At 49.5% G+C, this 25,583-nt stretch overlaps 1 protein-coding gene across 1 annotated transcript in view; it reads left to right on the top strand.

The window, feature by feature from the left end:
• The window catches only part of Ubac2 (UBA domain containing 2), a 149,421-nt gene extending 124,198 nt beyond the window's left edge, over nucleotides 1–25,223 (top strand). The window contains exons 8-9 of the mRNA XM_057786303.1: nucleotides 10,956–11,078; nucleotides 24,085–25,223. Of these exons, the coding sequence (XP_057642286.1) occupies nucleotides 10,956–11,078; nucleotides 24,085–24,192 (231 nt within the window). The 3' untranslated portion in view covers nucleotides 24,193–25,223. The remainder of the gene's footprint in view (nucleotides 1–10,955; nucleotides 11,079–24,084) is intronic.
• Nucleotides 25,224–25,583: the final 360 nt, after the last annotated feature.

The following is a 25,583-nucleotide window of genomic DNA, read 5'->3' as shown; positions in this document are numbered from 1 at the left end:
CTAGCTCCTGCCCGGCCCCATGGTGCTCTTCTTGGTAGAGATCCAGCCAGGAGAACTGACTTTGTGATGAGAGGGCAAGAACTTTTAGACAACACCTAGCTTTCCCATGGGAAGAAGGGCTGAGGGATGGGCTGATCAGCAATGGTCGTTGATTTAATCAGTCATGCCTTCATGACCTAACCAAAAACTCACAGGGACTAAGTTTTAAGTAGTTTCTACATAGCGGAACACATGGAGGTTTCTAGAGGGTGGCGCCCAGAGAGAGCCCACAGCCTCCCGTGCTGTGCCGCGTGCGTCTCTTCCATCTGCCTGGTCATCTGTAGCCGTCACAATAAACGGGTAGATTTATTTTCCCTGAGTATCAAGAGGAGGGGTCGCGGGGCTCGGTTGCTCTGCAGTCAGTCAGAAGTACAGGTGCAGTGTAGGGCTTGGTCTGGCGTCAGGTCGGGCAGCATGGTGTGGCTGAATCTAGTGGTGTTCTCACTGCCGTGAATAGTGTTAGAATGGCTTCGGGGCTGAGAGAGCCCCTTCCCTACCCCCATGCATCTGCCATTAGGAGTGCTGTGTTGACTCGTGTGGGATTGTGTTGAGGCCAAAACAGTTTGTAGCTTTTCTGAGTAACCTATATGCTCACAGTATGGAGCACAGTCATAAAATGAAAAGAAAAAAAAAAAGCATTTAGGGAGACAGCTCTGGGTAGACAGGGTGAGCCGCACACAGTCTAATGGTTGTCATGGGGATAAAGAATAGCCTAAGAGTTTCCGAGGGATCAGAAGATCTCTGGAGTTTAGGTCACTGCCATGACGTGGGCACACATTCTGTACCTCTCAGGATGCCTGAGACATGGTCCAGACCTGGGAGCTAACCTGTCGCCCTTAAAAGCTTCAACTTCTAGAACAAAGCTAAACATAATATCACCTGTACACCAGGCCGCCTTTTGTTGTACAGTTCAGAGCTGAGCAATCTTTATGTCCCTACAGAATGGCCTCATTTTTGCCTCTTCTCGGAGGGTAAGTACGTTCTGCACGGCCGTCACCCTCTCAGTGTGTGATGCCTGCCCTAGAGGCGTGCAGCTAGCACCTTTCAGTTTACTCTTCATGGAAAACCTGGGTTCCCTGCATTTTGTTCACTCCTGTGAACCATTTTCCTGTTCCCTGGTGATCCCGTGTATCACAACACACACTTGGCTGAACCTCACCCTCAGGTGTCCTGTAGGAGCGGGGTTCAAGTGAACCCTGTGTGAAGGCACAGTGCTTGGTATAGCCTCCTGGAGACTTGGGGCTTCTGGGGTCAGCGTTTCCCCTGCTGCGTGCATTGGACTGCCCAGGACTTCCTGAGTGCCCGTCTGCCTGTTTTGTTGATAAGTAGTCATTATTCATGCAAGGACAGGTGTCAATGCCCCCGCCCCCAGCATCTAACCACCGTTCACACGTGCAGTGTAGTGAGCTCCTCAGTACTGGCTTGAAGCACATTAGCTACTCTCTCACCTACCCCGAATAAGAGTTTGTGGCTGTGAAGATTGTTTCTCTCCTCCTCCACCCGCAGAAAGGGTTGTCAGGTGCCTCCCAACCTGCAGCATGACTCATACCTGCCATGCACAGTATGAAAGGCCTTTTCACTAATTAAGTATTTGTTATTAATAAATGTTTCTGGTATAGGAAAGTATTCTGTTGAGTAATTCACGTGAAGTGTGCAAGTCACTAATTTTCATTCACAGAATTACATAATACCACCACAGCCAGCTACAGAGCATTGTTAGCATCCAAGTGGAAATTCTGTGTCCAGAGCAGTGGATACACGAGACAGGAAAGCAGAGGAGTGTAGTAGCTGTGGGGAGGACGGGGGCCGGATAGAGGGGTTGGGGGAGAACAAACTGTGTGTGTGTGTGTGTGTGCAAAACTCCATACAGAGCACATTACTCTGTATGCTAGCTGTGAGCCAGGCACTGTGTCCTGGCCTTGATGTGACAGAGAAAGAGACAGTCACAATAAAGTGTCGTGTCATCATCAGGCAGAGGTGGCGGTGGCGCCTCTATCCATGCGGACATTTCACGTCCCCGCTGGGACCTGATGGGAACAGACCACGGAGGCCCGAGTTTGGGCGATGCCACGCAGGCTGGCCCACACGCATCTCTGCACTTGGCTGTGCTCTTTCACTTTTTGATGTGATTTGATTTGAAAATAATTCTCATCAAATTATTGTGCTTCTTTGTCAACAAAGCCTAACCAGCCAGAGCCGGTTCCTTTATGACTCTTCTCCCGTGAGTGTGTGAGTGTGTCGTGTCAGATGTGGGATAAGTCACTAGAGCTCAGTCGATAAAAATCTGCAATTAAGTGAAAACGAGACGCAAGTGCTGTTCTGGGTGAAGGCGAAGCTGAAAGCTGCTGATGGCGGTCTGCCTGCTGCGGATGGCGGCTGTCTGCCTGCTTTGTCACTGCTCTTGCTGGCCTTGCTGACGAGATTCAGCCCCAGAGATAGGATCAGTCAAACTCTAACACTTTTCCAAGCCTGACTCATTAAGTGACATCTGTGAAAATCTTTTCTATTTTCCATTCTGTTCTGGTGTCTTGGTGAGAAAGGGGAGCACTACACAGTCTCATGGTGTTTAAGGGGGTAGGTCAGTGACGGTGATTTTCTTTGAAGGTCCAAAAATTATAATCAACTCTAATTCTCTGTTGGCTTTTCTTCCTCGGCTCACTTTTTTGTTACTTTTTAGAACCCCAAATGAGAGTAGAGATGGAACAGGAAGCGTCATGTTAGATGTGGATAGACTAGAGCGATCAGCCCTTCTCTTCTTGGTAGCAAAGACAGAATGCACTGGAACTCCTTTATCTTGAGAAGCCTGGGCTTTCACGGAGTCTCCCCTCGCACCCAGCATTCCGAGCCCTCAGCAGGTGCCAGAAGCCCGTAATTTCCAGATGTGAGCCATGCCCTCTTTCCAGAGATCGTAACACGTGTTGGCCAACCAAGGTTTGCCAAGATCTTCCTAATGAAGTCATGAGCTCCATGTGTGTATGCCGCCCTTTGCCCAGACTGTGTGCCCATGCTTTGTGGTTCAGCATATCCCTTAAATGAGAGTGACACTCCCTTCTCCATCTGCCTTCCTTGGGAGGACAGCACCCACGGCTCTGACTCTAGAAGATTGACACCCAAGGGGCTTGTTTCTCCCTCGGATCCCTCATGGTTCAATGCTGCCAAAGGAGCTCAGGAGAGTGGGGGATGGGGGACTAGGAGCTCTGTCCACAGCCACTCTGCAGGGATGGAGGCTCTGCTCCAACAGGGAGAACACTGCTCAGCTTCCAAGATGCTCACTAGTCCAGGGAAGAAGATGTACTCATTTGGCTTTAGAACCATCTAGTTCAGCTTGCCACTGTGTCCAGTGGAAACCCAAACTCCAGGATTTACTCTGTGTGGAACTGGTACCGTGACTGTGTCCCACGGAGCCTGCCAGAGGAAAGGAAGCAGGACTTCGGTGAGTGAAACTGATGTGGACATGAAATAAAAATTGGGCCTGTGCAGAAAAGGGGGGAAAGCCCCAAGAAAATTGGGACACATATTCCAAGGGATCAGATCACTTGTGTAAACACAGGTCTGCATGAAGAGATGGCATACTACGTGAGGAGAGTTCTGAGAAGTGGCAAGAAATACTTTAAGACAGGATTGGTTTGGACCATTAAAACAGGACGGATGTTTCAGACATCATGACAGAGTTTTTTTCCACTGTGCTGCTGCTGCTGTGGGAGGCTTGTGTGCAGTCGCCCACAGTGGTGTGCAGATTACACTGGAGAAAGTGTGAATAGCAGCGTGTCATCAAGAAGCCAATGGTATAACCTCAGAACGGTACAGCAAAGACACAGGTCGTGGCAGACCCCATAAAGGAAGAGCTGTCATCCTTGAGTGAGATACACGTAGAGCTGAGCCTAGAAGAGCCACCAAGGACTGCAGGAGCTTGGCTGCCGTTAGAGTGGAAAGCTCATGTTCACCCTGGCAGAGTGTTTACCGAAGTCAGGCATGAGAGCCGATTGCTGAAGACATGAAAATGGATGGCATCTCAGGGGGGAGATGTAAATAGAGATGAAATCTTGAGTCATTCTCTCATTTTCAACAAAGTCACCTCTTTTTCTGTCAAAACATGTACCAGTTCCAAGTGCCAGGGGTAATTCTAGTTCTGACTTAACATGTACTAATTTCTGTATAGAACTAAAGTTAGGCAGGAAAAAAAAACGATCAAAAACTTGGCAGGCAAAAAAAATGAAAGAAGGAGGTACTGGGCAGGAGTGGAACTCTGCCTCTGCTGGACAATGTGCTTTCGTTCCTAGTTTTTCTGGAAAGCATGTGTGAGACCTTACCTTGTGCGCCCTACACTTGTGTGTGGTGTTCATGAGCACTAAAGTCAAATCAAGAGGGGAAAGATACCTTCGACCTAGGAAGCAGTGTAATCTGCCTGTGCAAGAGATTCTCCAGTCAAGACTGGGGCTGTAGAGCCCCCTAATCCCCGCTCCACACACAACATACACACACACACATACACACACACCCAGGATGCTCACAATCCACACACGCATACAACATATACACACCCCACCCCACATGTGCTCCCTCTCTCTTACACACGCGCACTCACACACACACGCACACACACACACACACGTCACTGTACCACCTCCTTGGTGGCTGAAACAAACAAACCAGAAGTGCACTTGCTGTGTGGCTTAGTCACGGGTAGGCGTTAGCATCCTCAGTTATCACAACCTCCTGAGAGAGACTTGGCGTGTAGTCATAGGAGCCCAAGTCTCCAAAGCCTGTGGCCAAGGTGACCACAGAAGCTGAAATAGAACCTTAGCCCTCTTCTTCCAGGGTGCCCCTGCCACCCCTGTGGCCCCCCACATAGGATTTGCCAGATCTCCTGTTTGCTGAATCAAAGAGAAAATATTTACAGCAGAGTTTGCAGCTGATGTTGAAGCGTGAAAGTGGTTCCTGTCTCGGGAGAGCAAGCCATGATGGTGTCTCAATTCTTTCAGGAGCAGACCTGGGCCATCTGTCTGCAGGCTCAGTGCTGGCTGAAGAGTCCTTTGCAAGGACTGCTGAGCCCCATTCGGGGCTATAGGTTTCCCGTGCCACTGTACTCCTCCTTGGTGTCCCCTTGTCCCCAGGTCATTCTCCAGAAACATTGCTGTGGCTCTAGCCTTGCCAACCCAAGGAAAGGAGCAAGGCTCATGACCACAAGAGAGGAAAGAGAGAGATGGCTGAGGATGGCGATGTCACCAGAAATGCCATCCCCTGAGCAGCAGAATGTAGAGCTCCTATCCAGCCACCATGGGACCTGCTGGAAAACCCAGGCAGTCTGAAGGCTCTCAGTCAAAAATGGGTCAGCAAGATGAACCATAGAAAAACTGAAACTGAGAGCCATCACAGCCCTGTGGGATTCTGGGTCAGTGGTCACCCTTTTCCTCCTACGCCACTGATCTGACACCTGCCCAGCCTGCGGAGCAGACAGAGCCTATGCTGAATGCACAGGAAGAGAGGCTGGCGCTCGACACACAGCCTTCTGGGGTTTTCTCTGAAGCTTCATGGCCTCAAGATACTGCCAGTGGACTGGATTTTGTTTTGTTTTTTTCAGATGGGGATTTATTCTGTGCCTTGTACTATGCCTCCCATTTCTTGGCCACGTAAAGAATGCATTGCTGGTTTAAATGTATGGTGAAGGAGGCAGCCCTCCTTCTTTTCTCCCCTGTGTTTTTGCCTAGAAGCTCCTGCTGAGCAGTGGCCTTGGACAGTATTTCCCTCCTCTAAGCTAGTAACTTACTATCAGTGCCCAGGCGGGTGGGCTGCCTTGCGCCATCCCGGGTGCTGCCTGGGTATCTGTCAACTCAGCTGAGCTCTGTGGATCTGTTCACCTGGCCCCTCCCAGGACTGCTGCATGCTGACAAGTGAATCCTTACTGGGTAGGCTGCATTTCCCTCGGAGCTGTGGGAGCTGCGTGGAGACCTGCAGTTACTGCTGCGCTCTGAGCCTGTTTCAGCCTCTACTTTGTGAGGCTCCTTCCTCCAGCCCTCCTACCCTTGCATCCCACCTGCTCTGCTAGCCCACTCCCTAGTGTTACAGGTTGTAACTGACTGTATCTCCGCTGCTAGCCCACTCCCTAGTGTTACAGGTTGTAACTGACTGTATCTCCGCTGCTAGCCCACTCCCTAGTGTTACAGGTTGTAACTGACTGTGTATCTCCGCTGCTAGCCCACTCCCTAGTGTTACAGGTTGTAACTGACTGTATCTCCGCTGCTAGCCCACTCCCTAGTGTTAAAGGTTGTAACTGACTGTGTATCTCCGCTGCTAACCCACTCCCTAGTGTTACAGGTTGTAACTGACTGTATCTCCGCTGCTAACCCACTCCCTAGTGTTACAGGTTGTAACTGACTGTGTATCTCCACTGCTAGCCCACTCCCTAGTGTTACAGGTTGGAACTGACTGTATCTCCGCTGAGAGAGCCCCATGTAGCATGGCAGTGCGGTGTGCTTCGTTGTGTCCTTGTCCACTCATCCATGCAGTGGCTGTTTCCCAAGGATTTAATGTGCCAGGCCTGCACAGAACAGAACAGAGTCTGAGCCCTGGTAGAGGGTATAGCCTGTGTAAGAGTCAGGCCAGTCAGTGTGCAATCAAAGTGTAGTGAGCAGTCATAGGGTGAGATTCCCAGCCCCGCTCATGGGGAGAGCAGAGGAGCCGAGGGCGGGTTAGTAACAAAGGTCACTAGAAGTAGCAGCCTGGAAAGCCCTTGTCCTGGGGACCTGCTGATGGTGTCAGAGTGTGGTCTGCAGTGTATGGGAGACTTCGGTTTCTGTTTATCTTCATCGCTTCAGAATCAAGTAGAGCAGAACTGACGATGCAAGTGTGCACCTGTCCTCTTCCTGTTGGGTCAGACAGTAAAGAGGTTGGCAACGGAGAAAACTGTAACGCTGTTCTCAATTCCTTTTCTGATTTGGAAAATAGAGTGATTCTCTTGTTTTAATGTTAGCATTTGGGGCCTGTGAGCTGTCTCAGCAAGTGCAGGCCCTGGACACTGAGTGTGATGACCTGAATTTGGTTCCCACAACCCACATGGTGGAATAAAATCCTGTATGTTCTCTGACCTCCACATTCATGCTTGGGTGTGTATTTGTGCACAAATGCACACACATACACACACAAATAACATGGAAAAACTAAAACATCAGGGTGGTTGAAGGGCTTTTAAATAGAGGGAGGACACAGGAAAACCCTGGAAAGTGGCCTGACCGGAGCAGAGTGGTCCCAGGGGACAGAGCTAGGCCTGCTCCTGCTGAGAGCAGATGTGGGTTGCAGCATGGGGTGCAAATAGGATTGAAGGTAGCTTTGGGATGTGCTCCGGGTGCAGTGCCTCTGGAACATTTAGGTGGAGGTATTTCCAGGACACCTGTTTCTATAGCTACAAGGCCAGAATCCTCACCACAAATACAGTGCCTGAAGCCCTGTAAGTAGATGAGGGCTTGTCAGCAGAACATGGAGAAGGAACTCCTGAAACACAACCTTAGGGGACGCGAGATGAGGTGATTCCGGAGGACACTGAGGCGGAGCCATGGGGCTGGAAGGAACCGTAGCTGCAGTGTCCTCCATAAGAGCCTCCCCCTAGGTCTAGGCCATCTCTGGTCTGGACTAGAGCTTTCAGTGCTGTGCCGTGGTCAGAAATGGACTGGGCCCGATCCCCGTTCCTCCAGGCTGCTCCTGCTGCCCTCCACGCTGTGCTTGCCTGTGTTTCTGGTATGTGCCATGAGGTGAGACCCTGGAGAGCCTCGTTCTGTGGCAGGGTCAGGAAGCCTGCATACAACTCAGCCTCGGCCCTCGGCCCTAAGCACAGGGTCCCTGAGCAGTCATTTCAGTTTTCAGAGTCATTTTGATTTTGATTTGTATGTGTGTGTATATCTCTGTGTGTGTCTCCCTCCCTCTGTCTGTCTCTGTCTGCACCTCTCTCTCTCTCTCTCTCTCTCTCTCTCTCTCTCTCTCTCTCTCTCTCTCTCTCTCTCTCTCTCTCTGTCTCTCTCGTGTGTGGATGTGGGTGTCCTAGGAGACCAGAAGAGGTCACCTGATCCCCTGGAGTGAGGGTTACAGGTAGTTGTGAGCTGCCTGGTGTGGGTGCTGAGGGCCAGCTCCAGACCACTGAGAGAACGCATGGTATGAGCTCTCAGCCTCTGAGCCTCTCCTTAGCCCTTCATATCACATTTGGTGCTGACCTTTTGACCATTTCAGTCTTCCAGCACACTGTCTATCAGCAGTAGCCCAAGTGTGAGTGCCATATTTCTCTCCTAGCCGATTGATAACGCATGTTCCAGACAGAGAAACTGAGGACAGGTGTAGCTTCCCCAGAGGCCACCCTTTTCAGTGTGGGTGAATGCTTTGGAAGCATTTAAGTTTTCTGAGACATCACATTCACAATATCCTGTTAGCACTCCCCAGTTCAATCTTTCAGAGCACCCTCTTGGATAAGGAAGTAGCTCCAGCTGTACTGGGTAACACTGGGCTGGCAAGACATCAGGGAAGAGGGGTGTGCCAACCTCCATCCATCAGGGCCTCCAGGGTCCATAGCAAGCTGAAGAAAGGCAGCAGCATAGACTGATTGCTGTCTTCAGAGTGTCCTAAATGCTTACATGTAGAGCGGTCTCATCACACCTTCATACATTCCCCCGTGAGCATGAGGCACTGTTCCCGTTGTACATTTATGGAAACTGATGGACAGGATCCCACAGGCAGAGGCAGAGCTGCAGTCTGAACCCCCAGGCATTCTAGTGCTAGAGACTGCTCTGTGACTTTGTTCCTGCTCTGTCCTTGAGCACACTGACAAAATACCTGTGCTCTCCCCATAGCTAAGCTCTGCCTGAGCACACTTGACTGAGGTCCACCATGCCCTGGCCACACTTGGCTGAGGTCCACCATGCCCTGGCCACACTTGGCTGAGGTCCACCATGCCCTGGCCACACTTGGCTGAGATCCACTCAAGGGTTCTCTGGCCCTTTGGCTGTGCTTCGTGTCTTCCCTCGGAAATGCCAGAAGTCACTGTTTTGTTTTCTCTAATTCTGGGTGTCTTGTCTCCCTGCAGATGATCAGCTCCAGTGTAGGGCCGTGTGCCCAGCCCATGGAGCCTGGTCTAACCTCCTCACCCAGAATGCACCACAGTCTGGACAGCGTGGATACCTGTTCACAGTTGTTTGTCTGCACGAGATGCTTTCTTTAGAAATTATCTTGTCAGTAACTGGTATTTCATAAAATGTCTTTTGAAAATACAAGCTTTTCTTCCACCTCTGTGAAATGTGTGGCTGTTGCTTTTGAAAAAGACAGCGTAAGGGAAGTGCTTCCTGTTTGTAGAGGTTCATATTTACCCTGTGTGAAAGCGCCTGAGAGCCAAGAGCTCCTGGAACCTTCTGTTGAAGTACCTTTCTGTATTACAGAGCAGGGGGACAAGGTAGAGCTGTGTTCCTGTCATTTCATTGCCTCCCAGGACATTCTTCCTAAAGGATCTTTTCAGTCCTCACTACCTCCCAGATATGGAGGTGCGGGTACTAGCATGGAAGAGTTCCCCGATCCCGAGACGAGGCTTCCCCGCTCCCCAGTATGCACCGTCCTGAGCAGCCATAGACCTCACATTTATCTTAACTGTCCTCACAGCTGCTGGTGCTGGACTTACTTTGTCCCGCTGGTGTGAGATACCGTACTTTGATTTGCATTTGTATTTGTTGACTTGAGGCTTCCTCTGCTGTAAATGTCTATTTATCACACTCTCTGCTGACTCCTGTCACTGGATTTTTTTCTCATTAGTGTTTCTGAATGTTCTTGTCTGTTACATGTTGTGAACATTTCCTTTTAATATGTTTGCCGTTTGTCATTAACTCCGTTGTTTTAGTCAACAACAGCTGAACTTTTAATGTACATTCTTACTGGTAATATAATGATTTTTAGCCACATTATTCATATTTTTGTTTGAAAAATCTTTTCCCTGTCACAATGACATGAAAGTATCCTCGTCTCAGAGTTCTAACAGTCTAGCCTCCATGCTCTGGTCACTAGTCTGTGGAGCACACTTGGCTGCCTCCATGCTCTGGTCACTAATCTGCGGAGCACACTTGGCTGCCTCCATGCTCTGGTCACTAGTCTGCGGAGCACTCTTGGCATGCCGGCTGAGACAGAAGTCTAACCTTAACTTTCTGTGTCTTTGGCTATCACCGCAGTCCTGACTATTAAAGAGGCTGGCTTCCTCTGTGCCTGGCTTTGCCTCTGATTTTTTGACATCCCTGTTCGGTTGGCTGGCCTGCTGGCTGGCTACGTCCCAGCCTGCTTCTGCTCAGGTTCTCCATGTCTACTTGCTTCTGGTACCTTAGGATTTCCATTTCTTCCTGTTATATTCAGCCAGTGTTAAGTATTTTCCTTAGGTGGTTTAGGTCTTTATGAAGAGAAAGATTTTCAGACTTGTACAGTCTATAAATTTTCAGGAAGTCTAAGATGTCTAAAAATAGACATTTCTAAATTAGTAAATTCAAAGAGCTGCACACAGCTAAAAACAGGCACTTTTAGAGAGGGTGGTGTCGTGCGCTTTTCTTGAGATGTGAAGCCCGAAGTGGCTGTATCACCGATGTCAGGCAGGACTGTAGGAGGAGCCTTGGCATTCTTCTCACTTCCTGCTCCATGTCTGTGTCTCCATTATGTCCTGCAAAGTCTGGAGCTCCTGAAATGTGGCCGTAGCCACCCTGGGACAGGGTCAGTGAGGCTGAGGTTGGATCTGGTGTGCTCACCTGCACAGGGTACCTCTCTCTGTTCCTATACCAGGGGCTGGTTGTGTCCTCTTGGTTGAGGTGTTGGGGATGTGGGGTTTGCATCGCAGTACCACAGAGCAGCATGTGACTGCCTGTGGGGAGGCTCTGTTCCTTTCCTGACAACACTTTGTTGCTGTCTTGTAGGGAGGAATGATCAACTGGAATCGGCTTTTCCCGCCTTTACGTCAGCGACGAAATATCAACTATCAGGATGGCCCTCGGTCTGAGCCGCGAGCATCTCCTCCCCTGGAAGTTTCAGAGGAGCAGGTAACCAGCGACACCTGTACTCAATGTAATCCATACCGCAGGCTAACCAGCGACACCTGTACTCAGTCTAATCCATACTGCAGGCAGGCATGAAGCAGTGTGGACCAGCAAGAAGTCAAAGCTTACTTTGGGACTGTAGAGATAGTTGGTAAAGTACCTGTAATGAAAGCCTGAGGCCCCGAGTATGAAATGCCAGCACTGGTCATCTCAGTCCTAGGAAGACTAAGGACTTGCTTTGGCAGTCCAGACTAGCCTAGTTGGCAAGACTCTCAAAAAAACAAGGTGGACAGCAGCTGATGAAGGACACCCAAGGTTGATCTTTTCATGGCATACACGCGTGTGTGAGCACATACACACATCCTTAGCTGGGTGTTGTCACACACATCTGTAATCCTAGTATATAGGAGGCTAAGGCAAAAAGTTCTTGAATTGCAGAACAACTTGGGTCACATAACAAGACCTCATCACTAAAATAGAAAAAAAAATACATGGATGAAGTGGGCTCCTTACAGAAGGTTGGGAGAGAAGCAGAATCTTGGAAGAGAGCAGCTCCTTTGTGTGGTTTTGACTTTTATAATTTTAAATTATGTTAATGTTTTACGTGTTCAAGAAGTAAATTACCAAAAAGGGAACTGTCTTAAAATTACAAACATGATCCAGCTTTATCCTGATGAATTACATGATGATGTTGAAGAGGGGGTTAATTTTAGTAAGCTTTGAACTGAATACACCGAGACAGCATTAAAACCTCACACAAATCTTAACTTGTTTATAGGTTATTTTCATAGTAGTTCAAGAACTGGGGTTGGGGGGCTGGAGAGATGGCTCAGCGGTTAAGAGCAGTGACTGTTCTTCCGGAGGACCTGAGTTCAATCACATGGTGGCTCACAACCATCTGTAATGAGATCTGGCGCCCTCTGGCCTGCAGGCATCCATGGAGGCAGAATGTTGTATACATAATAAAAAAAAAAAAAAAAAAAAAAAGAACTGGGGTTGGGATGAAGTCAGCAGTGTGTGCACAGCACGGTGGTTTTCTGTGTACATGGGAGTGAGTGGGTGGCTCTGTGTGTAAGTAAGCACACATGTCCACACACTGTACCCTTGCTCTTGATGTCCAGTAGTGACAAGCACACCCACTGCTCCGTAGACATGGTAGATCCCATGGTAGGGTGACAAGAAACCCTGGAGGAACATCTTGTGCCCATCCATGACCGATGGCGTCTCACAAGGACTCCGGAGACCATCACAGAAGATTCCACTGGCCATATTGGTGACGTCGGCTTCAAGCATCCACGTGAGAAGAGTCATACCGTGTAATCCACTGGGAACAGGACCCATGCGCTCATACCGACTGTCAGTTACTTCTGTTGCTGTGGTAACACACCATGGTCAAGACCGCATAGAAGGAAGAGCTTATTTGTGCTGACAGTGTCCGAGCAGCGAGTCTAGCTGTCAGGCACAGCAGCAGGGGAAGGCAAGGCCGAAGGGGCAGGAGCTGAGCTCTCAGATCTTCAGGCACAAGCAGAAGCACAGAGAGCAAACAAAGTGGAGTGAGGCTTCTGGTTTCAAATCCCGCCCTCAGTGACATACTTCCTCCAGGACTTTACCACCCCGACAGCGTCGCTGACTGGGGACCGAGTTCAGATGCGGAGACCGTGCCAACAGTGCTGGTAAATGTTACAGAGTGATCAAAATCAGATGCGGAGACCATGCCAACAGTGCTGGTAAATGTTACAGAGTGGTCAGAATCAGATGCGGAGACCGTGCCAACAGTGCTGGTAAATGTTACAGAGTGGTCAGAAGGAGGCCCATGTCTGTACAGTAGGAAGGGCATGGTTTTCTTTAAAAACAAAATAAAAAAACCCACAGCTTTGTAACCGCCGTAGTAAACATTAATTCAAGGGAAAGGCACCAGTGTATGAAGCACTGGACTCTGCGTTCTCACAGGATCTCCCCATCGGTGAGATACTTACTATTACATGAGGAGACTAATAACCCTGCAGTAAGGAGACTGGGCACAGCCCCCTTACCAAAACTAACATTGCGATAATGAAAGAAGTATTGTATTTATACCCTGAAAAGGACTCAAGACACAGAACTTGGTATGATCTGAGAGACCCCTGTAAAGTCTCTCAGCTAACCTGCATTCTCCAAAAGTAAGAACGCCGCAAGCTGCTCAGGTACCTTCAGGAAGGCTGTGAACCAGGCTGGGCATCGTGGAGAAGCCATCTCACGCAAAAGGCCATCTTGTTAATTGCTGGTGAAGTGAGAGTGAATGCCGGTGTCAGATCCCTGCTTTCAAGCTCTCCCAGCAGCTGGAGTGAGGAGGCTGGAGGTGAAGCCACTTGACAAGACCACCGCTGCCGACTCTGGGTTCCTAGGGATCTTCCGAGGCTGCATGCTTGAGTTGTGTTAAAGTCCAAAGCACTGCATTGAGAACACTTGAGATTCCCCCTGCCTGGGAGAGGCAGGTTTGCAGCTGACCACACCAGCCAGGCCCTTTGTCCACAGCCTCTGCTACAAAACTGTCTGTACCCACACTTGGTAATCAGAAGTGTGTGGGTAGGCTCCTCCCACGTCCCTGTCCAAGGCCTGGGTCAGGGCTTTTGCCAGAAACCTGTCGACCTGTCTGGTTGGGTCTGTCAGTCCCTTAGCCTGGCAGCTTCTTGCTTCAGGCTTGTATTTCACTAACTCTCTAGGTTTTAGCAGCAGAGGGCCAGATGTGCAACCAGAGTTCCTTTTTATTTGCTTATTTTATTTTTAGAGACAGGGCCTCACTCTGAAGCCCAGCCTGGTCTCAGTTCATGGTCCTGCTGCCTCTGCCTTCTAGTGCCGGGATTAGAGCCGTGCCGTGCACCCAGCCTCAGAGTTCATCTGTCCCATCTTCTTTATCAGTTAGTTCACTTTGGGGGTGGCAGCACACACCTTTAATCCCAGCACTCGAGAGTTCAAGGTCAGCCTGGTCTAACAGAGCAATTCCAGGACAGCCTGAACTACTCCGGTGAATCCCTGTCTCAAAAAAAAAAAAACAAAACAACAACAAACAAACAAAAACAATCCCATAGGAAATACCATCCCAGAGGTGAGGAGGAAATGAAATGTATTTGCATCATCAGACCCTTGTGATGACAGAGAGTAGAGTAGTTACCCATGGGGTGAGAACAGACACCAAGACTGCTGTGAGTCACATTCCTCAAGTATCTACAGGTGAGCTGTTTCTTGGTTTTGGCAGTTTGGGGAGGGGAAAAAAAGATATCAAAATGAGGAGGAGGAGAATGTGAAAATGTGTCATTGTCTATGGGGTTTCCCCTAATGAGACGTTTTCCCTTGATCCTCCCAGAATGATAGTGCTAAGGATAACATGTTGTCAATATCACTGTGTAGGAGCTGTGAACTCTCCCTCACAGTCGTTGTGAGAATTTACACACTCAGGAGAGGTCAACCTGCCTTTCTCCAACCATCTGTCAAGCCTCTCTCTCTTCCCCATCCCCCCTCTGTCTCTCAGCTTGCTTCGGAATCTTGTTTCGATGTTCCTGATCGGGGCAGACCGTCAGTGTTCACACAGCCCATAATTCTCGTGCACTCTTGGAATGTTATCATGGAAGAATGAAAAGCTGGTTTTGGCAGGGTGTGGTGGTGCACCCTTTAATCCCGCACTGGTAGATTTCCATGGCGCTGAACCTGCATCTGCACAGCAGGTTCCAGGCTAGCCAGGACTGTCCAGTGAGATCCTGTCTCTTAGGAAAAAGACTTGACTTCTAGAGACTCACAGTTAAGTTCAGAAAGTTGTAATTGATGTGTGATCTCAATTAGTTTGTTAATGTTGGCCACTATCAGAAATGTGATTAGCACGTTTAAATATGATCAAACTTTATCCTTAATTTTTCAATTAAATGTGTTTGTATTTTTTAAGTGTTAGGGTCCCATGTTGTTTGCTTTTGCAAAGCTGAGGATGAACTACATCCTCACCTGAGTCATGTGACTTGTCATTTATTACACGTGTGCGAGCGGCTGTGTGCAGAGGCCTGAGGTGGTCGTGAGCTTCACAGTGTGCTTCCACGTGCTGGGAATCAAGCTGTACTCTCTGTAAGAGCTGTGTACACTTGTAACCACCGAGCCCCTTTCTAACCCTTGACTCATGTAACTTTAATACAGCAAAGAAACAGTAACACACAAAGAAGTTCTGTCTCAAAAAACCAAAAACAAAACAGTGACTTTCTAAACTCAGAAAAATGTAAAAAAAAAAAAAAAAAAAAAAAAAATCCTCCTATGCACACAGAGCTCAGGGATTTTAGTGAGAGTTGTGCGAGCAAACCCAGCCGTGGGAACTATACCCATGGACTTTGTGAGCCAATATTCAAAGGAAATGTTTGTATATTAAGGTGCCATGTCACAAGTTAGCATGCAGCCATCGATGCCTGCCATCTCTGCTGCTTGTTACTTTTGTCTTTTTGAGATTCCAGGTTTTTCAGAACTCACCTATTTTCAGTGAGTAGAACCATGGCTTCTTTGCCAGTTCATCACCCATTGGAGGATGGTATCCCAGCTCCGTCTCATATACCTGAAAGAGGCATTCGTGGAGGAGGCTGGGGTGAAGGTAGAGCCGTACATCACTGAGTATCTATCTAAAGGTGACCCCCAAGAAGCCAAGGGAAAGGATGTCACGCCTGCCTTCTTTAGGGAGACATGCAGTGAGGAACAGCAGAGAAACTCAGTCCCGGCCTGTCCCTAGAATTGTCAAGAGGCCTCGGAGTGTCTGTGCTGTGTGCAGGGCAGAGATGGAGACCACCGTGATAAGGGACTGATGAGCGCTGCACCCCAAGTCAGGTCCACAGATGCTGAGGGAGGGATGCAGCTGCAGAGAGGCTCCAGAGTGGCCTGGAGAGCTTGACTTAGGAAGGCTGAGAATACACCAACGCGCAGAGTTTGTCAGATAATCCCTTTCCTATAGCCACAAGTGCTTCTGACTGGCCTCTCCTCCCTGTATCCTCTTTTTAATAGTTCTTATTTAGTCTTCGATATTTTATTCATGTACGTAATGTACTCAATCATGCCCCACCCAACTTCCTTCTTGTTCTCTCTCACTCCCTCTGGACAAGTCCCTCTCCCACTGTTACGCTTTAGTCCTTTTTAGTCACCCACTGAGTGGATGAGGGCTGCTTGCATCAGCATGGGGGTACAGCTGTTTTCTGGAGCATGGGCACTGCACTGATGGCTACACCACAGGAGAAAGATGACTTTCCTCCCTAGCAACCATTAACTCTCTGCAGCTCCTCAGCTGGGGCTGGGGATTTGTGAGCCCCTCCCCCACCACCCTGGCACTTGGTGCAGTGGTCATTGCTCGGTGAGCTCATGAGTTGGGTGGCCACCATCCCGCTTGCTTGGCCAGGTATTCTGATACCACACTCACTCTAAAAACTAGCAAATCAGCGTCACCATCCTGATGACCTCAGCTTGTTCCCTGAGACTCACGTGGTGGAAGGCGAAAAACTGATTCCCACAAATGGTCCTCTGACCCTCACGCAACACCATGGCACATGCCCATAAATAAACATAATTATCTTGATCCCTGAATAAGGTTTTAAGTAACAAATAATGAAATTTTGTCAAATTTATATATTTTTGTTTGTTTGTAAATCAAAGGAAGAAGGGAAATATCAAATATCCCTGCACTTAAATGGTGCGCTCTCGGGTAATCCCACACAAATGCACTAAACACGCTGAACCAAAGCTGACAGAAGGGGAATCGCACTTCCTTTTCCAGTCATGTCTGACTTCATTTTCATCAGCCCGCAGTCAGCCTGGCTGCACTGCCCACCCTGATGATGCTGGGAAGACGGGCGTGGGCAGGGAGTTGCCCTTTGCCGAGGACCTGCTACGTGCTCAGCCGTGGACAGGGTCCCTGGCAGGGATGTAAATAACAGAGAACCCTTGTTGGCCGGCCAGGAGGTGAGAGGGGGTCAGATTAGGATGAGAAAGAGCTGCATCCCCACAAGGGACGTCCAGGGCAGCGCTGGGGAGGAAGCTGGCACTGGCAGGTAACAAGTGCTGCCCTGCCTGTCACATCAGAGTGCATGTGAGCTGGCGCAGGGGGTGCCCAGCTGTGCACGGGGTGGGGCCGCTATCTGGTGGGCATCGCGAGCTATACGCACCAGAATTTGGGAAGTTAAAACCCAAAACACCATTTGTTTTTGACACTCTTAGCTAAAGGGAAGTTAAAGAAAACCACACTTTGTTGAGCAAACCAAGCCGCTGTCATTGAAGGTGTTGCTGTGTCTTGTTGGTGAGGGTCTTTCCCATTCGACTTGTGTCACGGGAGGTGAGCTGGGCCTGGAGAAATACTGAAATAGGGAGGTGTGAAGAGGTCATCAAAGTTATTTGGAAAAAATAAGTTGCTTTTTTTTTTTTTTAAAGAAAAACTAGGGCCGGGCGGTGGTGGCGCACGCCTTTAATCCCAGCACTCGGGAGGCAGAGGCAGGTGGATCTCTGTGAGTTCGAGACCAGCCTGGTCTACAAGAGCTAGTCCCAGGACAGGCTCCAAAACCACAGAGAAACCCTGTCTCGAAAAACCAAAAAAAAAAAAAAAAAAAAAAAAAAAGAAAAACTAGGAAAGAACCGTGTGTCTGCGTGTCTGTTTCCTCCCTCGCAGTGTGGTCTGTCTTCTGAAGAACATGTAGGAGGGAAAAGTGTGGTCGACCTGTTGTCAGCTGACAGTGGTGCCCTTTGGTGGCTGCAGTTCTGACCGTGTCCTCTTTCTTGGGTCAGCCAGCCACAAGGCTTCCTCACGTCACAGGAGGCTGAGCAGGCCACTGACGCCAGCAGTGGGCTGTGACGACAGGCAGCTGGCCGGACTCACGGTCCCGTCTCCGTGGGACTCAACCCAGGGAGGAGGAGAGAGGAGGCTCCTTGGGTGCCCTGTAGATTCTGTTGTCTCAAGCCCTCGCCTCAGTCACAGAAAATAAGCATTGGATATTCCGCAAGACTGAGAAGGAGCTGGTGTGGTCCCTTGTACCTGTAGCCTCCACACTCGGGAGGCTGAGGCACAGGATTGCTGCAAGCTCGAGGCCCCCTTGGACTGCACAGTTTAAAGCCAGGGCTATGTCTCAAAAATAGATTAGATAGATAGGTACATAGGTAGGCAGACAGATGATGAATAGATGATGGGTATATGACAGACAGACAGAGAGATACACAGATAGAGGCCAAAACAGCAGAGTAGCCTTGTTGAGCATTAATCACCTGTGGTTGCATTCTTACCGAAGCCGAGCAGAGGGTGGGTTAGAATTTGGACTAGAACCCTCACTGCACGCTAAGCTAGTAGTTGGCAGTGGTTTTAGACAGTGCCTCCCGTGGCGCCAGAGCAGGAGGGAGGTACCCAGTGGGCTGAGAGAGACAGCAAAGATGGGAACGGCTTTTCAGAAAACTCCCATGGGGCATTTTGTAAGTTTCCCATACAGATTGCTATCAACCTGGTGTCTGGTAATGACTTGGATGCAGCGTGTGTGGCCTGCTGGTGGCTGTGTGAAGTTCTTGGTGTCTTTATTCCTTAAGGAGCTCACATCACTGAGCCTGACCACGTCACTATCAGCCCTCATCTAACCTGTGCTGGGCTACAGGGCATGTCAAGCCTTCCTCCTGGTGGGGAGAGGTTGACCTGGCCCGAGACGTTGGTGAAGTCATCATCTGTTGCCAGCCACCCCCTTGACTGTAGCTTTCAGGGCAGCCCTAAAGGTCTGTCTGATAAGCCCTACCAGGCCGTCAGCAGTGAGAACGCCAGACACACTCATCGTCTTAGCCCAGAAAAACGCATAAGTATGGCAGCCAGATGCAGTCACGGGCACTTGGCGGCTGACCACAGCATCTGAAGCACCAAGCTCGCTGCACCTTTAGCAGGACAAGACTCTTCAGCAAAGACCTGTGAAAAACCCAACTCACTTGTCAAACCAGCACTGGTGGACACGTGGTTGTTCACGTCTGACAGGAGCGATCGCGGGAGATTGCACACAGAAAGCCTTCGTTCTCATGCCAGACACTGCTTACAGGGCAGCCTAGCGCCCCAGACCCAGGGGCTCCCATGCAGTCTGTGCTGCCTGCCACTGTGCATCTCCTACCTTGTACCTGCATCTTCTGGATTCTCAAGTGCATCATCAGTACAGGGAAAACTCAGGTACCAGGTAGAAGCTGTGGCCCGACATCGGTGCCCGCCCTTGTCAGCCCCTGAGACGACTGCCTGTCAGCAGCACATAGACCTGCTCCTGGCCAGGTACAAACACAAGTGATCCACAGCCATGCCTGAAGTACTTAGGATGACAACACACGTAGAAGAGGGGCCTTTCCCACACAACTCAGTCATCAGGAGCAGCCTAGTTGTTGGAAGCACTGGGAACATGTTCATAGACAACACACAAAGCAATTTGGAACCACCCAACTATGGCTGGCCAAGAGACAGTGCAGAGAACCACCTTAAGGTGTCATTGGAACCCAAGGCTGAACTGAGACATCAGGGAGATTTTTCTCTCCTGTGACTTGTGTCCCACAAGCTCCCCAGCCCCTTGTCACTCACGCAAGCTGATGGGAGCTGGAGAGGGTGGGTGGACAGTAACGCCCACTGTAAAAGGCCCCAAGGGAAGGAGAGAATAGCCTAGAAATCTAAAATGGCAAATTTGGTATCTGACGGCATGAACCAGATTAGAACTAGGTGACGTGTAAATGTCAGAAGAATCTCTGTGGGCTGAGGATACCAGAATAACCTTGTTGACAGCGATGTCACTGAGAGGTGCGACTTCTCATCACTGTGGAGATGTCTGTCCACCTGTGGAATGGAGGCAGAAACAAAGTGACCTGCGTTTGAACTTGATTAACCACTGGACATAGAAGTCGCTCGTTGGCTCAGGGCTCTTTCTTTGATCTAACTTGTTTAAACACTGTCTTCAGTAATGATTCAAATGAAGTTTGGAGGTTTGCTAAGCATACTGGGGAAATACAAGTTTGAGAAGGATGATTGACAACAGCATTAGAATGAAAAGTAACTCCTTTGGGTTGGCTGGAAAGCAGCCGGAGACGCACAGTCGTCTTACCTAGACGGTCACTGTAGGGTTTGAGAAACCCAGCCTGAGTGTGTCAGGTGAAAATATTCAAGTTTTAGCAGGCTTCTGCCAAGCTAGTTTACATGCTGTAAACTCTTTACACAAATATGTGTGTGTATGTGTACACAAACGAATGCACGTGCATACAGACCCACCCCATGGAGTTGCACGCTGCTCTGGGTACCACGTTTTCAGATGTTACAAATGAGAAAATGAGGACTGGGGTACAAAGCACTGGAATCTGAGATACACTGTCACAGTTTAATATGAATTTCAGTGTAAGCTCAAGTATTAAAACTTCAGTACTTAGTTGGTAGCACTGTTTTCGTAGGTTCTAGAAATTTTAGGGAGTGAGATCTAACTGGATGGAGCAGGACACTGGGAGAGCTGGGCCTTGGCTGTTCCGTCCCTGTAGGGGAGCAGGTCTCTGGTTGTCTTGTCCCTGTAGGGGAGCAGATCCTTGGCTGTTCCATCCCTGTGAGGGAACAGGTTCTTGGGTGTTTCGTCCCTGACTCCTGGTCTCATCCTCTGCCTCCTGGTTGCCACATACACGACCATAATGTTCTGTCCAGGCACAGGGGGACAAAGTGACCGTGGCCTAGACCTTTAGACCTCTGAGCCACAGTAGCCGTGTACTTCTACCAGGTGATCTGGTTACAGGTACAAAGATCAGCCAGTTTAGTACTGAAAATAGTGTCGTTGCTGTGACTAAATCCTAAGTGTGTGGAGCTGGGTTATGGGAAGAATTTGAAAGTTTGGGGAAGTGGGCTGGAGGAAGCCTGAAGGATGAGAATGCCAGTAAATGCCAGGCCATGCGGTACTGGGAATCGGGACAGAGGGGATTTATGTGACAGTTGAACAAATAACTTGTCTGAATTCCTTTTCCAAGTCCTAAGACTTTGAAGCTAAGTTTTAAAGTAACTAATTAATTTGGTGAAGGAAATTTCAAAATAGGATGGTACTCTTACTGAAGCCTGGCCTTTTCTGCCCACTTTTAACCAGATTTGCAGTGAGAATTGCAAGCAAAAAAGCTGAGCAAAAGGATTTGAAAACTGCAGTCTGGCCTAAAAAGTAGTGTAGAAAGTTGTAGACATAAAGGAAGTGGTTGTTAAATCAGTGGATTTTCAAAGAAGCCAGGCACTTTTTACCAGGATATCGGAAGCATGCCGTAAGAGCATGTGTGTTGCTAGGCGGTCGTGGTGCACACCTTTAATCCCAACACTCGGGAGGCAGAGGCAGGCAGATCTCTGTGATTCAAGGACAGCCATGGCTACACAGAGGAATCCTGTCTCAAAAAATCAAGAGAGAGAGGGGAGGGAGGAAAAAGAAAGAAAGAAAAAAGAAAAAAAAATCCTTCATAGGGTTTTAGTTAGTTCCAAATGTAGTCAAGTTGACAACCAAGAATAGCCATCACAGTGTGGTAGGAACTGACCAGACCCAACCCCCAGCTGACTAGGATGTAAAATTGTAAACTCATCTGAAAGACTTGGTGGTGGTCTGAATGGAAAGGGCACTGTTGAGAGGTGTGGCCTTGGAGGAGGTGTGTGCCTCTGGGGGTGGACTTGGAGGTTTCAGATGCTCAAGCCAGGCCCAGTGTCTCTTTCTTCCTGTGGCCTGCAGAATCCTGACATCGCTCTCCAGCACCGTGTCTGCCTGTGTGACACCATTCTTCCTGCTCTCACAATAGTAGACTGAACTCTGACCTGTAAGCCTGCCCCAGTGAAACGTTTCCCTTTGTAGGCATTGCCTCCATGGTGTCTCTTCACAGCACTGAAACCCTAGCTAAGATAGCGTCTCCAGACTCCCTGCTTACACAGGGATGCTCAGGGAGCTACTTCCCCAGGTCCACGGAGGGCCATCTACTGCTTCAGTTGGCAGCATAGCTTGGCACCATCCCTGTGGTATAGGCAGGCAGAATCCGGGCGTTTCAGACTCATGGAAGTTTCTGCTCATTTCAAAGGGAAGTCTGGGAGGCCAGGCAGCGTGGCAAGGATGAGTCATAGACAGCAGTCCCTGAGCAGGTGGTGGTGTTGACAGTGGCAGGAACAGGGAACTCAACAGTGGATGGAGCCAGGGCTGCCCAGTAGACCTCAAGTCAGTGTGAGACCATGTGTGCCCTGAACACCAGGCATGGCGAGCAGGGGTAGTGTTTGTTCTGCTGAGTGTGGCCTCTGGTCTATTCATTTTTGGCCTCACTCCTCCTGTTCTTGCCTTTGGAAGGGAACTGTTTTCATATGCTGTGCTGTGTTGGTGTAGGTGATCCTTTCCTGTTTAGCATGGCTGAAAGCCAGCTAAGAGTTTGCATTAAGTCTCACAGAGACTTTTAGACAATGATGGAATTATTAAGACCAAGAGCCTGAGAAATGGACTGAATGTATTTTGCTGTATGAGATGGCAATGAGCTTTGTGCTTTAAATATTTTCTTTTATAAGAGTTGCCGTGGCCATGGTGTCTTCACAGCAATAGAACACTGACTAAGATGGGTGAATTTTTTTTAATGGAGTGTCATGTATCCCAGGCTGCTCTCAAATTCATTCTGTATCACAGGTGGTTTGAGTTCCTGACACTCTTGCCTGGGCGAGCACTGTATTCACTGTGATGAAGGCTGGACTTGAATTCCTGCCTTATCTCACAAGTGCTGTGGTTACAGGCAGCCTGGATTCTTTGCTTACTTGGTAAAAGTGATGGAGAAGTTTGGGTACCACCTGTCTACACTGGAGACTGCCTGTCAACCAAGTACAGGAAGTCTCCGTACTCAGCCAGGATTTGTGGTTCGTACAAGCCTGATGCTTCCTGCCCCCAGTGGCTTTAGATTGCCGCCATTTCTCGGTTACTGTCCCTGCCTCAGCTCTCCTTGCATAGGGACATTACTTCCTGCAGAAGCCCAGGCCTCAGGCAGGACTCAGCACATGGTGTGCCCTGCAGGCAAGAAACTGGCACGCCAGCATCCAAGCGCATGGTGACCATCAGAGTGTGACATCGAAAGTGAGACTCCAGTGACACACTTGTAGCCCTTCCTCTAGGATCACACTTGACACAGCGTGTGCCCAGTAAGCTTCAGCTGTCTACACTGGCCGTCCCACAGCCTGGCCCAGTGGGCCACATCGGGGCCTCAGAAGTCCTGATTCCTCACTATTTTGATTAGTAGCATGACTGGATTAGGGAGACACTTGGCGAGTCTTCAGGCATGTTTCCAGAGACTTAATAACTGAGGGAAGTGCACCTGACGTGGGCAGCACCCTCCTGTGGCTGGGTTCCCAATCTAAACAAAGCTAGAAACAGGAAGAGGCCCCGAGCTCCTGCATTCCACTTTCTCTGGCTCCTGGTCCACTGAGACCCTGCTGTACCTTCCTCACCAGGGTGGACTGTCCCCTCTCCCCACAAGTCACTTTCTGTCAGGTGTGCGGTCGTGGCACCAAGAAAAGTCACGAGGGATTTTCCTGTGACATAGTAAGCACTGAAAAGGTTTACTTTAGTCATTTTTTGGAGAGAGAGACAGAGAGAGAGAGAGTGCACCAGAGGGCAGCCTTAGGTACGTATCATCCTCGGGATACAGTCCACTGTACTTGGCATTCTCCGTGGGTGCTGGGGGATCCTTATGCTCTCAGGGCAAATGATTTATCAGCCGAGCCCTCCTCGCAGCCTCTTTGTTTTGTTTTAAGAGACAGAGTCTCACGTAGCCTAGGCTAGACTCAAACCTACTCTGTAGCCCAGGATAACCTTGAACTCCTGGTGTTCTTGCCTCCACCTTCCAGGTACTGAGATTATAGTCTTGTTCTACCAGGTCTAGACTTAATAATCTTTGACCTGGGTTCTGGTTATTTTAGAAGCTTTGAGCTTCCCAATAAAGTCACGTGAAAAACACGTGGGCTGAGGATGAACTTAGTGGTGTTGGCCCTCAGTTTCTCCTCTCTTTGCAGGTTGCCCGGCTCATGGAGATGGGATTTTCCAGAGGGGATGCCTTGGAGGCCCTGAGGGCCTCAAACAATGACCTCAATGTGGCCACCAACTTCCTGCTGCAGCACTGACCTTCAGCCCAGCTGTTGAATGACGGGTGTGTCCCTGCCACACAGCAGACTCGGCACAGAAGTTCTCAAGAAGAGAGGGTGGTCCCCACCTACACTGTCTTTAACTCCAAGATGGTTACCATTGTAGCATCAGATAAGTTTGCCATTAAATTAGCATGTATTTTCTATCTTTATTTTTTTACTGGGCCTTTCTCAGTTTGGAGAACCGTCTTTCTCGACATGTTCAGATGCATGACCGTTGCAGGCTTCTGTGGCAGTTTTATATCACGCAGACCAGACGGGGAGCAGCTGTCACGATGCTCACATGGAGCAGTCTGCTTGTCCTCAGTAGAGGGACCGGTCGTGTGACCTCCGGTCGTGTGACCTCAGGAAGGCTGTGTCACGCTGCTCTTTATGGACTATTTTTTCCTTAAATACATGTTCACATCCCAGGGGCTGTTCTGCCTACACTGCCCAGAAGTTCCTCCGTGAGGGAGGAAGCAGGAGATGAGCCCTCTCTACCCTCGGGAATCTGGCCCAACTCCTCCCTGCTCTCAGTAAAAGTAACGATCCAGTGCCAACTTGAGGCTCTGGAATGCCCATCATACTGAGCTGGGGGTTATTTTGCTTAGAATGCCCTGCTGTGGCCACTCAGGCTAAAGGGTGAAGCAGAGTAAAGGGGCGAAATGAACAAGGAGAAAAGCTGCTTCCTGTGGGGCCTGCGCAGAGAGCAGAGAGCTTGCTGGCCTGGCTCAGCCCAGGAGAGACCAGCTAGTTATCCCAGCCTGCCCCATTTGGGTTAACCTGCTGGCCCTCTGCACACACTACAGCCCTTCTGGGAACAGATTCCCATGGGTGAGGAATACCCCCTGTGGGACACAGTCGTGGAGGTAAAGGCAGGAGGGGCCCACTGTGAGCACGAACAGCTCTAGGAGTTGATGGTTGTCCCGTAAGCAAACTGCACTGGGTGTGTTCTGCAAATGAGCAGCAATGTGTCAAATTGATGCGAATTTAGGTGTGTGATACTTACAATAAAGTTTTTATGTGTTTTACTTTCCCGTCATTTTTATTAGACTTCTCTAAGTAAAGCTTCATTCTAAGTAATTCCACCAAAAATAAAATGGACCCAGACTACCCGGCTTCGTGAGAAGGCTGAGGGGCCTGTGCCCGAGCACCCCTCTGTCCCTGCACAGCCCCCACAGGCAGCGCCGAAGCCGAGCACTGAGCCGGGGACCCTGCTGCTGCCACCACCCACTCAGCGTGTGAGGACAGAAGCCACCTTCCTTTGCTGACCAGGGCCATGTGACACTGTCCTGAAGACAGGAATGTGAAGTGGGACTCTCGGAGGCCCATCCTCTGTCACTGCTGAGACGGAGCCACAATCCAGACACACACTGTCTCTTGGTTTTCTC

This window comes from Chionomys nivalis, chromosome 12 (assembly GCF_950005125.1).
Source record: "Chionomys nivalis chromosome 12, mChiNiv1.1, whole genome shotgun sequence".
Taxonomy (NCBI): domain Eukaryota; kingdom Metazoa; phylum Chordata; class Mammalia; order Rodentia; family Cricetidae; genus Chionomys; species Chionomys nivalis.
Note: the sequence above shows the minus strand (reverse complement) of the source record. Positions and strands in the feature narration are given on the sequence as shown.